A 16,848-nucleotide genomic window follows, 5' to 3' on the forward strand; every position below is an offset into this window, starting at 1 on the left:
ATAAAAACACATTTCATATGCGATGCATATGATGATTATGTTGGTCCCATTTATTTTGACTATACATCTCTCCATATGAAATAGAGTGCTCTAGCCTTTAGTTTGCAACCATTCAAAATTACAAAACTTAACTGATTATAGACTATAGTTTCTGTTTTAATAGTGTGTTACCTTATCAATAACCAAGTTTTGAGCTTCAATAGTTCTTTTTTTTTTTTTTGATTAACCTGGGGTATCCCAGGCCCATGGAGAGGCCCAGACTAATCCCCAAGGAGAGGTGCAGCCCACGGATAGACCCTCTTTCCGGGTATTCAATAGTTCTTCCCAAATCGCAAAGTGTTTTACCCAATATCCAGATAGACATTGTATTGAATATATTATCTTCTCTATTAAAAGAGAAGTACCATTTTTATCTACAACAAAATAGTCATACTATAAGTCTAGGTCCATATATTCAAATAATGTTTTTATTGTTTACATTAGTTTCTATAATGTATAACATTTCTAAATAATAATAAGGATATTAATAACCAATCCATTTTAACTATAAATTTAAATTTTAGTTTTAGAAATACAAATCTGTTGAGAAAAAATCTACCAAAATCTTTTAAAAAATTTAAATATTCTTTTAATTAATGCACTGATTAATTTCGTAATTAGTAGTATAATTATAAATTAATTTTAATTAAATTTTTATTAGAAACAAAATAATGAAATTATATGCTAATTTTTAAAATTTTATAAGTATATTCTACATTATATTAAAATATAATTAATTAATGAATTACATATTAAAATTATGTTTTTTGTGCAAACATATTAAAATTATGTTGAATTGGTAAACCAATATATTTTGAAAAATACTTTTATTAAGATAAATAAAAAAATATCATTTACCGTTTAAAGTGACTAAAATATCATTCATCTTTTAAAATGATTAATATTCATAAATTAAGTAATAACTTTTACAAAAAAATAAAACTGTTAACATATATTAAATTTTAATATTTAGAACTATATATCATCTATTAAGTTATTTTTAAAATGACAGCAATATATTATCATAAATTATTATATACAAATAATATAAAATTTTATATCTATTAATGAAATTTTATCCGCATGGGTGTGCGGATTAGAATCTAGTTGCGTTTTTATTTTTGATATTCAGTAGTGGTCATATTTTCAATATATTTTTGGCTAATGCGGACCCTCAATACAAAGCATGAGCCTCTAGTTTTCATAGTGTTTATAACAATACAATTTCGATTTTAAATTCACCTAGCTCTAGAATCTAATGCTAACAACTAAAACAAAGCATTTTTAAGCAAACAAAGTTACCGTTCCAAACCTAACACATGACATTTTAAAGTCAATATATGCTAATTTTCTCAGAAAACATTTTCTTACACTAATTTTCTCAGAAAAACATCACATGTAAAAAAACGTTATTCGAAAAAGAGGTTAGTCACTCTCAGAAATGATATAAAGATTATAAGCATCAATTATAAAACAAATTTAAAATTAAAGCAGCTTTTTCTTTTCTTTGAAAATTCCCTTTTCTACCCCTTTCATTGCTTTAACATTGATATAAAAATTAAAAAAAATGTTATTCGATAAAGAAGTCTTTATATCTATAACTTTCTTCACTTCCTTCTCCTTCTCCATTCAAACTCCAAATGACGAATCCACCAAACCGGGTTTGGATCCAAATCTCCTTCATCTTCCTCCTTATCCATGTCTCTCTATCTTCTTCCTCCGACCAGCCTTCTATCAAAACCGATGCACTATCACTCCTCTCCTTCAAAGCAATGATACAAGACGATCCAAACAACATTCTCTCAACTTGGACCCCTAGAAAGTCCCCTTGTCAATTCTCTGGCGTCACTTGTCTCGCTGGAAGAGTCTCTGAGATTAACCTCTCCGGTAGTGGTCTCTCCGGGACCGTTTCTTTCAACGCTTTCACCTCTCTTGATGCTCTCTCAGTTCTTAAACTCTCTGAGAACTTCTTCATTTTAAACTCAACCTCTCTTCTTCTCCTTCCCCTGAGCTTAACCAACCTCGAGCTCTCCTCCTCCGGTTTAGTCGGAATCCTCCCTGAAAACTTCTTCTCCAAATACCCAAATTTCATCTCCATCACTCTCTCTTACAACAACTTCACCGGGAAGTTACCCGAAGATCTTTTCTTAGGAAGCAAGAAACTCCAAACCCTTGATCTTTCTTACAACAACATAACCGGTTCAATCTCCGGTTTAACAATCCCTCTCTCCTCATGCGTCTCCTTGTCGTCCCTCGACCTCTCCGGGAACAGTATCTCCGGCTACGTCCCTGTCTCGCTTACCAACTGCACCAACCTCAAAAGCTTGAACCTTTCTCACAACAACTTCGACGGGCAGATTCCAAAGTCCCTCGGCGAGCTAAAAAGCTTACAAAGTCTGGATCTTTCGCACAACCGGCTCACCGGTTGGATCCCGCCGGAGATCGGAGACGCTTGCGGGTCGTTACAAAACCTCAGGATTTCTTACAACAACGTAACCGGCGTGATCCCTGATTCCTTGTCTGCATGTTCTTTGCTACAGACTCTTGACCTCTCCAACAACAACATCTCCGGTCCGTTCCCGGACAAGATCCTCCGGAGCTTCGGATCTCTTCAAATATTGCTTCTCAGCAACAACTTCATATCCGGTGAGTTTCCGACGACGCTCTCTGCTTGCAAGAGCCTCAGAATCGTTGACTTCAGCTCGAACCGATTCTCCGGCGTGATTCCGCCGGACTTATGTCCCGGAGCAGGTTCGTTAGAGGAGCTGAGAATCCCGGATAACCTCGTCACCGGAGAGATACCTCCGGCGATATCTCAGTGCTCGGAGCTCCGAACGATTGATCTAAGTCTCAACTATCTCAACGGAACAATCCCGCCGGAGATCGGAGACCTCCAGAAACTCGAGCAGTTCATCGCATGGTACAACAACCTCGCCGGAAAAATCCCGCCGGAGATCGGAAAATTACAGAACCTCAAAGATCTCATCCTCAACAACAATCAACTCACCGGAGAGATCCCACCGGAGTTTTTCAACTGCAGCAACGTCGAGTGGATCTCCTTCACGAGCAACCGGTTAACCGGAGAAGTCCCTAAAGACTTCGGGGTCCTTTCCCGGTTAGCTGTTCTTCAGCTCGGAAACAACAACTTCACCGGACAAATCCCTTCAGAGCTAGGGAAGTGCACAACACTTGTCTGGCTTGATCTCAACACAAATCACTTAACCGGAGAAATCCCTCCCCGGTTAGGTCGTCAACCCGGTTCAAAAGCTCTTTCCGGTTTACTCTCTGGCAACACAATGGCCTTCGTTAGAAACGTTGGGAACTCATGTAAAGGTGTTGGAGGTTTGGTGGAGTTCTCAGGGATCAGACCAGAGAGGCTTCTTCAGATACCGTCTCTTAAGAGCTGTGACTTCACGAGAATGTATTCAGGTCCGATCTTGAGTCTCTTCACAAGATACCAAACCATTGAGTATCTTGATCTCTCTTATAACCAGCTCCGAGGTAAGATTCCATATGAGATCGGAGAAATGATCGCTCTTCAAGTCCTTGAGCTTTCTCATAACCAACTCTCCGGCGAGATTCCTTTCACCATCGGTCAGCTCAAGAACCTCGGCGTGTTCGATGCCTCGGATAATCGCTTGCAGGGTCAAATCCCTGAATCATTCTCCAACTTGTCTTTCTTGGTGCAGATTGATTTGTCTAACAACGAGTTGACCGGTCCGATCCCACAGAGAGGTCAGCTTAGCACGCTTCCGGCGAGCCAGTACGCGGATAACCCGGGACTCTGCGGTGTTCCTTTACCGGAATGTAAAAACGGGAACAATCAGCTACCCGCGGGACCGGAGGAAGAGAAACGTGCTAAGCACGGTACAACAGCGGCTTCTTGGGCGAATAGCATTGTTCTTGGAGTGTTGATATCCGCTGCGTCGGTTTGTATTCTGATAGTTTGGGCTATCGCGGTTCGTGCGAGGAAGCGAGACGCGGAAGATGCGAAGATGCTTCACAGTTTGCAAGCAGTTAACTCAGCCACAACTTGGAAGATTGAGAAGGAGAAAGAGCCGTTGAGTATTAACGTCGCGACGTTTCAAAGACAGTTGAGGAAGCTTAAGTTTTCGCAGCTTATCGAGGCGACAAACGGCTTCTCGGCCGCGAGTATGATCGGACACGGCGGGTTTGGTGAGGTTTTCAAGGCCACGCTTAAAGATGGAACATCCGTGGCAATCAAGAAACTGATTAGGTTAAGTTGTCAAGGAGATAGGGAGTTTATGGCGGAGATGGAAACCCTAGGGAAGATCAAACACCGAAACCTCGTACCGCTCTTGGGATACTGTAAGATCGGGGAAGAGAGACTACTCGTGTACGAGTTTATGCAATACGGTAGCCTCGAGGAGGTGCTTCACGGGCCAAGAACGGGCGAAAAGAGAAGGATCTTGAGCTGGGAAGAGCGCAAAAAGATTGCGAAAGGAGCAGCCAAAGGACTATGCTTTTTGCATCATAATTGTATACCTCATATAATCCACCGTGATATGAAATCAAGCAACGTGCTTCTCGACCACGAGATGGAAGCTAGGGTTTCGGATTTTGGAATGGCGAGGCTGATCAGCGCTTTAGACACGCATTTGAGTGTGAGTACCTTGGCTGGCACGCCAGGTTACGTGCCACCAGAGTATTACCAGAGTTTTAGATGTACTTCTAAAGGTGATGTGTACTCAATAGGAGTAGTGATGCTTGAGATATTGAGCGGGAAAAGACCGACCGATAAAGATGAGTTTGGTGATACGAATTTGGTCGGTTGGTCGAAGATGAAGGCGAGAGAAGGGAAGCATATGGATGTGATTGATGAAGACCTTCTGAGTGTTAAAGAAGGTTCGGAGACTCAAGAAGGTTATGGAGGAGTGATTGTGAAAGAAATGTTGAGGTATTTGGAGATAGCTTTACGGTGCGTTGATGATTTTCCGTCAAAGCGGCCTAATATGTTACAAGTGGTTGCTCTGTTGAGGGAGCTTCGTGGGAGTGAAAATAACAGTCACAGTAACAGCTCGTAAAGACATGAACATGACGATCAGTTTTTTTCTTCTTCTTGGTCTTGATGAATTTGTCTTGTTTTATTTTATTTTATGAAAAATGTATGTGTGGACCCATGATTAACAAAAAAATTATATATTACCTTTGTTTTTTGTGATTCACTTTATTATAAATACACAGCTAGGGTATTAATGAAATGAGTATATTTTCACAAAAAAAAGGTAATGAAAATGATATTTGCTAGATACAAGTTGGGTTTGGCTAAAGCAGCATCCACATACATATACTTGGGTCATGGACTCGTGGAGAACAGCAAACGGAACTCCTTAGAAGCATCAGGTCCATGATGACTTTTATACTTCAGCCCCATGAGGATTTAGCCACCAATATTAACGAACATGTCAATTTGATTGATTAAGATAGTTGAGTTTCAAGTCTTCAGTGCTTAAACAATGTCTAAATTAAAGTAAAAAAAAAATGGTTGTTTTATTACAAGATGAATGAATTACAGAACTAGAATAAAAATATCTTGTGCAGAAGAAGATCAGGGAGAGTTCAATGTCGCTTAGATCGTGCACTTGGCAACGAAGATTGGCACCAAGTGTTTTCCCACACTGATGTGGAGTATCTACTTAGATGGGGATCAGATCACAGACCTGTTCTGGTACGAATAAAATCAAAAGAGTCGACTGGTCGTAGAGGCTTCAAGTTTGATCGGAGATGGCTAGGGAAAGAGGGATTCGCTGAAACGGTAAAACACGGCTGGGGGCAAGAGGATCCGAGAGAACCGACTAATATATTTGAGAGGATAGGCCGGTGTAGAAAAGCAATCTCTAAGTGGAAAAGAAAAAACCCATCAAACAACTTGAAGCTGATCGAAAAACTCAAGATGGAGCTGGATAAAGCACAAGGTAATGATAATATGTCCAGTGAGGAAGAGCTAGAGCTAAAATGGAAATTATGTGAAGCATACAGAGAGGAAGAACTCTTCTGGAGACAAAAAAGTAGAGCCATTTGGCTTAGGGAAGGAGATAGGAACACGAAGTTCTTCCATGCGAAAACAAAACAGCGCCGAGCCCGGAATCGTATCACCAAACTGATGGACTCACTGGGAAACTGGGTGGAGACAGAAGAGGGCATAGAAGGATTAGCTAATAGCTATTTTGATACTCTTTTCACAGCTTCAGAACCGAGTAACCGAGATGAAGCTTTCCGGTACATTACCGCGACGGTTACTCAGGAGATGAATGCAACCTTGATGAGAGAGCCGAATGAGGCTGAGATAAAAGAAGCCGTATTCGCTATAAACCCAGAAAAGGCACCGGGACCTGATGGAATGACCAGTTTATTCTATCAACGGTTCTGGAAAATAGTGGGAAAGGAAATCGTGAAAACGGTTCAAGCCTTTTTCGCCTCTGGAGAGCTAGACGAGCGCATAAACCAGACCAATATCTGTTTAATACCAAAGACGGAGCGTCCAAAGAATATGTCGGAGTTCAGACCAATAAGCTTATGCAATGTAAGCTATAAAATCATCTCAAAAGTCCTCTCATCGCGTCTGAAGAAAGTGCTTCCGAAGCTAGTTTCAGAAACACAATCGGCCTTTGTGGCTCGTAGACTTATTACAGATAATATCTTAGTGGCGCAGGAAATGTTCCATGCTCTGCGTACGAATCCAAGCTGCCAAGGAAAATTTGTAGCGATTAAAACAGATATGAGTAAGGCGTACGATCGAGTAGAATGGAGTTTCCTAGAAACCTTAATGGAGAAAATGGGTTTTGATGATAGATGGATCCAGTTGATCATGCGATGTATATCATCAGTCTCTTACAAAGTCCTCATAAATGGAGAAGCGAAAGGAAACATCACACCGTCGCGTGGCTTGCGACAAGGCGACCCGTTATCTCCCTTCCTCTTCATACTATGCACAGAAGTTCTGATATCGCAAATACAACATTCAGAAAGGGAGAAGAAGATCACGGGTATAAAAATTGCAAGGGAGAGCCCACCGATCTCACATTTACTCTTCGCGGACGACAGCCTCTTCTTTTGTAAGGCTGAACAAAGCGAATGCAGTGAACTAATGAGACTCATCGACGTCTACGGAAAAGCCTCAGGACAACAACTGAATAAGTCAAAATCTTCAGTTATGTTCGGTTCTAAGGTTGTGGCGTCCTCAAAAATTGACCTGAAAAGGTCGCTTGATATCAACCAAGATGGAGGGATGGGCATGTACCTCGGCTTACCAGAGAAAATATGTGGATCTAAGAAGCAAGTCTTCAGCTTTGTACAAGAAAGACTAAACGACCGTACTAACTCGTGGTCATCGAAGCTGCTATCCAAGGGGGGAAAAGAAGTTCAAATCAAGTCTGTGGCCCAGGCTGTCCCCTCATATGTAATGTCCTGCTATCTTCTTCCATTAGGAATTACTAGAAACCTTACTAGTGCAGTCTCGCGGTTCTGGTGGACTACAAAAAGTGAAAACAGAGGTTTGCACTGGGTGGCTTGGGACAAGATCTGTATTCCTATGGATAGGGGAGGACTGGGATTCCGAGATTTCCATGACTTCAACCTTGCGCTATTAGCCAAACAACTATGGAGACTTCTCAAATATCCAAATTCTCTATTGGCACGGGTGATGAAAGGAAGGTACTATAGACATACAAATCCAATGAACGTAGATAAAGCCTCAAACCCATCGTATGGCTGGAGAAGTATCCTAGCAGGGAAACAAGTCCTACTACAAGGATTAAGGAAGAGAATCGGAAATGGGTATGAAACTAGGGTCTGGGAAGAACCATGGCTCCTTACGTCTCCTGCAAGACCCCCACTATGCTGCGACAATATCAGAGACGATCATCTACGAGTTCACCATCTCATCGATACAGAGACCAATACATGGAACTCAGATATGTTGCATACCTTTATAGCAGCCGCAGATATACCTCGGGTTGAATCGATACGGGTGAGTCGCACAGGAAGAAGAGATTGCTACAGCTGGGACTTTACTAAGTCCGGTACTTACACGGTAAAATCTGGTTACGCAGTAGCTCATGATCTTCGGACACGAACACTCCAGCCACTGGTGTCTGAACCCAGCACTACGGATCTTAAAAAAGCAACATGGAAGATCAAAGCGCCAAGGAAACTGAAGCACTTTATCTGGCAAGCTATCACTGGATATGTCGCTACGGCGCAGAACCTAAAAGATCGCCACTGTGCACCGGACAGTACCTGCGTTCGCTGTGGAGCGGATTCTGAAACTACTAATCACACTTTGTTTGAATGTCCACCCGCCCTACAGTGTTGGGCTCTGTCGCAAATTCCTACAGCTCCGGGGTTATTCCCGCGGCAATCTCTTTTTGAAAACATAGATTATCTACTAGGGAGAGCAAAGGGACAAGGCGTAAATGTGGAGACGACGAAAGTCTTCCCATGGATAATGTGGTATATATGGAAGGCGCGTAATGAAAAACTGTTCAATAACAAGGACATTACACCACCGGAAACGATCCAAACCGCCATGAGAGAAGCAGAGAGCTGGACGATCGCGCAACTTACGCCAGAAATGGAAGATATGGGGATGAACGAGGCACTCGAGGACGTATCAACAGAGACCCAAGCTCCGGAACCACCAATATGGAGATGTCAGGTAGACGCTTCATGGATAAGTACTCGGGAGGCTACTGGTCTAGGTTTCGTGATAATAAATGCAGGAACGACAACTCTGTTTGGGGCAAAGAGAGTAAGCACGGCGGAATCTCCTCTACATGCAGAGGCTGAAGGGCTCGTATGGGCAATGCAGGAATCGCTAAACAGAGGATACATGTCAGTGCACTTTGAATCAGATTGTCAACAATTAGTGAATCTATTACAACGAGATGAAAAGGAGTGGCCGGCATTGGCATCAGAACTGGATGAAATTAAAGCTCTGTGTACTAGCTTCGACACTTTCTCTATTGCGTATGTTTCACGGTCTCTCAACATCCGTGCGGATGGCCTAGCAAAAGGGGTCCGTTCACGCGATCTCAGGGTTACTTATGTTCAAAGCTGCGCTCCATGGTGGCTAGCCCCTGTTGCTAACCAAATGGATGCAGTCTAAGTTTGGTTTTTTATTTCGATGTCAAAAAAAAAAAAAAAGAATAAAAATATCTTGTAACTGGTCATATATTGTTTCATTGTTCTATAACTTCGAAGTATGACCGGTTCTGGCTGGGTCTGTTGTTCGGTTCGATGCGTTCTCCAGCCTCCGATTCGGTTCATCAACTGTGTCGGGGGTGGGGGGGAGGTGGTTCTTTCTAGTAGCAATAGATTAAGTGATTGAGGGGCAAAAGAAACATTCTCATATGTTGTTAAAGGATGGCTACTTCTTTAGTTGAGCTACTTCTCTGGATCTTTTATTAGATCGTTATGGCGGTTCCGTTTTTTTCATGGTTTCCTTTTCCACCGTTTTGTGCTCGCCCAGCACAATAAGAGCTTGGTTTGACAGCGGTTGTTTTGTTGGCTTTTCTTTTCAGATAGTAGATTTTCACTTGAAAGCTTTGGTTGTAGAGACTCTCGCGATCAACGAGTGCTTTTGCGAATGAACGGTTTTTATGCAGTGGTGTGGAGTCGCTATCCGTGATGCAAATATTCCGGCTAGATCGGTGCAATCACAACACACGATTGTATCTTTATTTGGGATCTTCGGTTTTCACCGGACCGATCTTTTTTGTTCCTTATGCATTTAATTGGGTTTTTAATTTGTTGTAGTTGTTCGCATTAGAAGTGGTAGCCAAAAAACGTTGTAGGTGCTTGTATGGTTTTGGAATGGCCTTTCTACTGTCAGTAGTGAAAATGAGCATTGGCTAGGCATCAGCTTCTTTGGACATATTCTGATATTCCTAGCCCAACACAAACAAATACTTAACTGCAAAACTCTCAACTTTTATCAAAGTATTTGAATCTAGCATGGATATTAAAAATACATTACTGGATGTTGATCTTTTTTTTAACGTCCACTGGATGTTGATCAAATCATAAAAATGTCTAGTTTCTTTTTGGTGAAGCATCAGTGTCTTGCTACTGTGAGAATGTATAGCGCATGATTTTGCGTATATTAATAGTTACCATCTGCGGGTTACCATATAAGTATATAACTATGCGTATTATTTTACTACAAAAAAAAGGAAGAGAGAAATTATAATAGTCGATTCACTTGTGACAAGACATATCGAAGGGGGGATGATGAGTGGGTCTCATTTTAAAGGGTACTTTGGTGAACTACAAAACTGAGAAAGAGATGTTGCAGGCCCGGAGTATATTTGTCTCTGCGAACCATATACTGCAGATATACAACTCAAATAGTTTCTCTTTCCTCTGTAACATTAAGAGTAAACTAGATTTTGACCCGCGCTTTCAAAGCGCGGGATTATTTTCGAAACATTCCAAATTTATTTGATATAAATTTGTATTTTAATTGTATCTACACTTAGATATTACGAATGAAACATTATATTCAATGTTTTGAAACCCGATCCGATCCGCAGTTAAATTGCCAAATTCGATAGTTCATAAGTAATCCATTTTAGTTTAAAAAAAATTGTTATTTAAAAATTCTATAAAACCCGTAACAACCGCTAAAACCCGAGATCTGGTTATCGGTTGAACTGATAGATGACCCAATATATAATCCGGTTTGATTTATTATTATATTTTGAGTATTGCAATATATATTCATGAACGTTCAGAAGAATAGTGAATATATTATGAAATTGATATTCCAATTTTAATACAATTTTAGTCCAACTAAAATTCCATCTTGTTAATGGATTAATATTTGAGTGGATGCATATTAAAAATAAAATAGATTTGAGCATCAATAATGTGTATACGTCTATTACAAATTAATGATTTACGTTTTCAAAAAAAAGTATAATTGTTTATTTAGTTATTAGATACTTTTTGATGTTTTGTCTATGGCTTATTTTAAATTTTAAATTTAATTTCATTATTCGCATTAGAAATATAAATATTTATAATTTTAATTTTGATATATATTTTAATATATTTAGTTCTTAATTTTTTTATAATTTATATATATAATTTTATTTTTAAACAATTAAAATATTGACTCTTACTCTGTGGCTTCGATTTATGTTAATGTAATGTTTATGATATATTTGTGTTAATATATTTGTTCAATTAGTATATATTTGATATATATATTTTATGTCTGTTTGAGTAATCCGTAAAAAATATATTCATAAAACTATCAATAGTAACATGTTTCATCATATAATTACTGTTAATATTTATTTTATAATATGTATTTATATATTTTTTAGTACTCTACTATAAGAATTATATTTTTATGTATTTGGTGAGGGTTTTGAACAATTTTTTTTTTTTGCATTTGGATTAATATTATAGTTGTATATATACGAATGAATATATATATATATATAATTATTTATTACATTAATAACTAAAACATAATTGATTAGTTATTTGAATTTTGAATTAATATAAATTAAATTCATTAGTTTAAAAAATAATAGATTAGTTAGTTAGTTCCTTAATTTTAGGTATAATGTATATTTAACAATTAAATTAGATATGAGTAGAATAATAGAAAATGTAATTAAATATAATTGTCCAACCTATACTATTTGTAAGTAGATAAAAATTGCTTATGTTTTAATAGTATTGATAAATAAATTTGTCTTACTTTACCTTTTTACTACTGTATTAATTATTATTTTCTATCGTCCTTTTTATAAACTTTCCCTGGAAAAAACATCCCTCAAGGTCCTCGCTGTAATTGATAAATGATAGATAAAGATACTAAATCCTCAAAAGAATTATATTTCGGTAAAATATCCTCAAAAGAAAATATTGATGCTTTTTTTTTGTTTTTATATGTGGCAATTTTGTATTTTGTTTCTTATAGCTAACAATGCCACAATGCATGTTTCCTTTCCTGTGTGCCTGACACTTTCTTACGGCCTTATCTCATTTGTGTGGGAAACAAATTTGATTCTTATTACCAAACGTAAATTATTTCGTATAATAAGGGAAACTGTAACTTAAATATAATATATATGTATAAGTTAAATGAAAGCAAGCAAATACTATATTTACAATAATATCATAGAATATATATAATACCCATAGTAATTATAGACGGCTAAAAATAGCATATTAGTTTAAATATTCATATATTTGATCCAAAAAAAGGTTTAAATATTCATATAAATTTATAGGTTTAATTTGACTGCAGATGATTTTCTGCATTGCATGTTGCATGTCTTGTTTGAAAAGGTTTATGTTAGTATGATATTGAATTATTAGAGGAAACAACGGAAAATGGCTAAGTGGGAAAATAACAAAGAACAAATTGCGACATGGGCAAACATTATCTAAGTATACATATAAAGGAAGACGAAGAATCTTTGAAGATTTAAATGTATCTGAAATTAAATAAGAAAAGAAAAAGAAAAATCAAATTTACTAGAGCAAATATAAAAACAAAAGTGAAAAATACCAAAAAAATGCTTCAGGTTTCAGTGCAAAACACAGATATCGCAGGAGAGGGTCCATCTACATAATTGAGGAAGACTAAATAGTAGTAATAATTAAATGATTTAAGCAAATAAAGACAAACCTCATCAGATTCCTTTTTATAATAGTTAATAAATACATTACAATTTTGCCAGCGAAAATTAGTTCCAAAAAAAAAAAAAAATTTGCCAGCGAATATACATAATTTATATTACTATTTGACGTGAAACACATTTCATGATGTTTTATATAAAAACGTACTTTAAACAAAATGTCAAGCTCGAACTTCTGTAAATATAACAAAATAAATTGAACCTTATGCTTCTGTTTTTCTTACCCATAGAAGCAAGCAACAAAGCAAAGCAAAATGATTTTGGAACAAGGTAGTGATTTAAAAAAAAAAAAACAAGGTAGTGATTAAACATTCTAATGACAGAACTACCCATATGGGTAACAGGGTAAGGATGTCGACTCATGCATCCCATCAAGGAAGTGAGGGGTATATTTGCATGACGTGGAAGTTAAGTATATGGTTGTTTCTTTGTGGGAAGTATGAGGCAACCATGTGATCAGAGATTTCCATGCTAAGCCACTTCTAAATCCAACAACTAATATTGGCAAACTTTAATATTAGCTTTGGTATAACCAAATCTAACAACTAAATATTCTTATAAACTTTTGTTTTTGATATCAATGACAAAGTAGCTATGGTATAAATTGTTTTTTTTTGTCATCGCTATGGCATAAATTGATATTAGGTATTTTATACGTATTGAATTTTAGGGTTATATGATAGTTCTGGTTTTGGGGGAAAAATTATGAGATAATTCTTGTGGAGTAGTAGAGAAGGGGCTACAATAACAGCAGGTCTTTAGGATTGAGAAAGATAAGCATTTGAAAGTTAGGGGAGTAGAAGCAAATATGCACATGCTCCTCTAAAAAATGCGCATATCATAAAAGATAAAAAGCTAAACTCTTTTCCTGTTGCACGTTCCATTGTTTTTCCTTTTTATTTTCATTCGATTTATAACTCCAGCACCAACTTAGTATCATAGACAATTCAATTATATTCATAGTTCCCTGTTTTCGGTAAATGCAATTATAATTCACAAAATCTCAAAGCCGCTAATTACATGCATATATCTATTACAAATACCTAGATACATACATATGTATTTATTGACAAAAAAGAACCGTGTTGAATAAATCTTCGATAGTGAATCCATCATTTGAACACATGGTTAGACATTATTACATGCATTGTTTCAAATTAACGAGTTATATAAATATATCAATGCAACATGTGTTTAGCCATTGGTATAAAGAAAGCCTAATATGTATGCTCTCTCTATATCTCTCTACCTTGTGACAAACATAGCTGCAGAACCTGTAAACCTCCCTACGTGTTGACACAAATGATGAAAGCAGAAATAGTCGCTTTCAATGCAATTGATTGCACTTTAAATGCAAAGAGAAAATAAACGCCATGATTTTCAGTGCCTTAACCCACTTCCTTAGTTTTCTCAGACATACATTCGTGTCGTTTCTCATTTATTTCTCCAAGTGCTCAGTAAAAAAGTCTTTATATCCTCCTAATTCTGCATCAAAGTTGGTCCCAAAAGATGTACAAAAACCTAACCCACCTCAGATTTTACATTTCTGTAGTGCTTCTTCACTCTCATACGCAAACGATCGTCTTCTTTTGATATTTTGTACATTTTTGTTTTTTGTATATATAGACTTGCCTCAATCAACCTCTTTAATTCTCTTTTCACGTATCGACATTCATTTAATATGCTTGTTCATACATCATAGACGTGTCCAATCTATAAATACTTGGTAGGAAATATGAATCATCACTATAATGTATCAATTAAGAAATTTGAAATGTATGTATTCCGTCCCACACCACTGTAATTCCATACCGTCTTTTTGTCTCCATTCATAACCTATAAGTCATCAAATGGTCTTGAAAAATGTCTAATTTTTGTGTGGGTTTCCGCTGATACACCTTTTAAGATAAAGTTTTGAATTTCTATATATAAATGCAGTGATTTACCAATTTAATTGATCTCTTCCAAATGTGAGAAAGTGAATATTAAATGTCACGATTTTCCTCCGAAATTTGACTCCACTCAATCATGTTTTTCCGCGTTGAAGAATTGGCTATAAATTGATTTTTTTCAATCCAACAAATGACAAAACAAATAATTTGATCTATCACCCATAGGCCATAGATGGACACGGCTAAGTGTTTCAAAAAAAAAAAGCAATACACTACTATCCTAATATATAAAAGGGACTAAATTCAAGGTTTTTGGGAATATCCACCTCAGCCAAAATATTCTCATCCAAAAAAAATTAGAAATAGATATCATTTAGAAGATAATTAACTAGCATATGACTTTTGATATTTATAAAAATTTCAAATTTGTAACAGCTAATTTATTAATAGACTCATATATCTATATTGAATTATGTTCTATTTTTAATCGTTAGACTTCAAGGATAAATAAATTATTAATTTATAATATATAGTTTATAACTTTATATTGTAGTTATAAATAAAGAGAAAATAACTAGGGAGGATGAAGAAACTCATGTAAAATTATGTAATTAAAATGGTAAAATGGTGAGTATGATGAAGTGAATCTAAGAAAATTTGTTGTACAAATTATGGTGCTTTTTTCGTCCACTAAAATGATTTAAAATAAAATATATATTCACATAAATAAGTCAATATTTGTTATTTTTTTTGGTAAGATGTTAAGATTATCATTTTCTGAAAGGTTACACTGTTGTTTTTAAACAACTTATTACAACAAGGAAACAAAAACAACTAACAACAACTCAAAATAAAAAAAACCTTAAGAACATATACAAAAAACATAATTATTAAATTATCCTACAGTCCAAAGAGGCAAAGATGACTGATGCCTATTAAATTAATATAAAATAGTACACAAAAAACATAATTATTTATATAAAATTAAATTGATACCAGTACAAACTTATTGGAAAGCTAACATCAAACAATTAAAAAACAAATTATAATCGAATCTAAACAACACTCAAAATTATTTCAGTAAAATAGTGAATGTATTTATATTGTACTATGACAAACTCTAAAATCCTTACATAAGGATTCAGAAAATATTGGATCCCCACCTACACAAGAAAATTGTTGATAAAACTCCAAAATAGCATTTTCTTTTGACCCAATTTTTTTTTTCTCCTTATCGGTTAAGAAAGATAAGAAAATTTCAGGGTAGCAAACATTCTCTAGAATTTCTCTTAGATTCGAACCCATAGCTGATGATAGAACTAGAATAGATATTTTCTGTTTCCTACTCACACGAGCCCATATTCTTGCTTTTTATCAATCTCTAATTCTAGCCTGCCCCCCCAATCTGATATTATGGTGCCGGTATAGACCGAAATCCCGTTATGATCCAATTCTGACTGGTAATAGATACCAGGACTTTGTAATATTTGATTGATCACAACTCGGTATATTCCGTTTACTATAGAAGTTCCAAGGGAATTCATTAAAGGAATGTTTCCAATAAAAATTCTTTGTTCTTGCATATTCCTATTGGTTTTCCAAATTAATCCCGCGGATACATATAATTCAGAAGAATATGTAAGTAATTCATAGACAGCATCTCGTTCTTTTATCAGAGGTTCTACCAATTGATATGTTTCCACAAATAATTGAAATTCAATTTCGTGATCTATATCTTCAATTTTTGGAAATTGCGAAAGTTCTTCTATTAAATTAATGAATGATGCCTATTAAATTAATATAAAATAGTACACAAAAAACATAATTATTTATATAAAATTAAATTGATACCAGTACAAACTTATTGGAAAGCTAACATCAAACAATTAAAAAAACAAATTATAATCGAATCTAAACAACACTCAAAATTATTTCAGTAAAATAGTGAATGTATTTATATTGTACTATGACAAACTCTAAAATAGTTCGTATTATAGATTGTTTCCTTGATTTCAATTTTTCATATAACAAATTTCATTTTCAAAATTTACAGATCAATAATCCCCGCGTAACGCGGCCAAGAACCTAGTATACATAATAGTCTGAATATTGAGAAACTCCTGAGTATAATCCTACAAAATCTGTTGTGGATTATTTTTTTTAGTATTTTTCGTGTGTTATATGAACACTATACTTATATGTATATGTACATATGCTGGTTTCGTTCCAAAAAAGTA

The 16,848-nt window shown here is 36.0% G+C and overlaps 1 protein-coding gene across 1 annotated transcript; it reads left to right on the forward strand.

Moving 5' to 3' along the window:
• The first annotated feature begins 1,630 nt into the window (after positions 1–1,630).
• Positions 1,631–5,221, forward strand: LOC106431579 (serine/threonine-protein kinase BRI1-like 2). The gene has a single exon (XM_013872371.3). The coding sequence runs from the start codon at positions 1,680–1,682 to the stop codon at positions 5,082–5,084; it is 3,405 nt and encodes a 1,134-aa protein (XP_013727825.2). The 5' UTR covers positions 1,631–1,679; the 3' UTR covers positions 5,085–5,221.
• The last annotated feature ends 11,627 nt before the right edge of the window (positions 5,222–16,848 follow it).

The sequence above is a fragment of the Brassica napus genome, chromosome A6 (genome assembly GCF_020379485.1).
Source record: "Brassica napus cultivar Da-Ae chromosome A6, Da-Ae, whole genome shotgun sequence".
NCBI classification, from domain to species: domain Eukaryota; kingdom Viridiplantae; phylum Streptophyta; class Magnoliopsida; order Brassicales; family Brassicaceae; genus Brassica; species Brassica napus.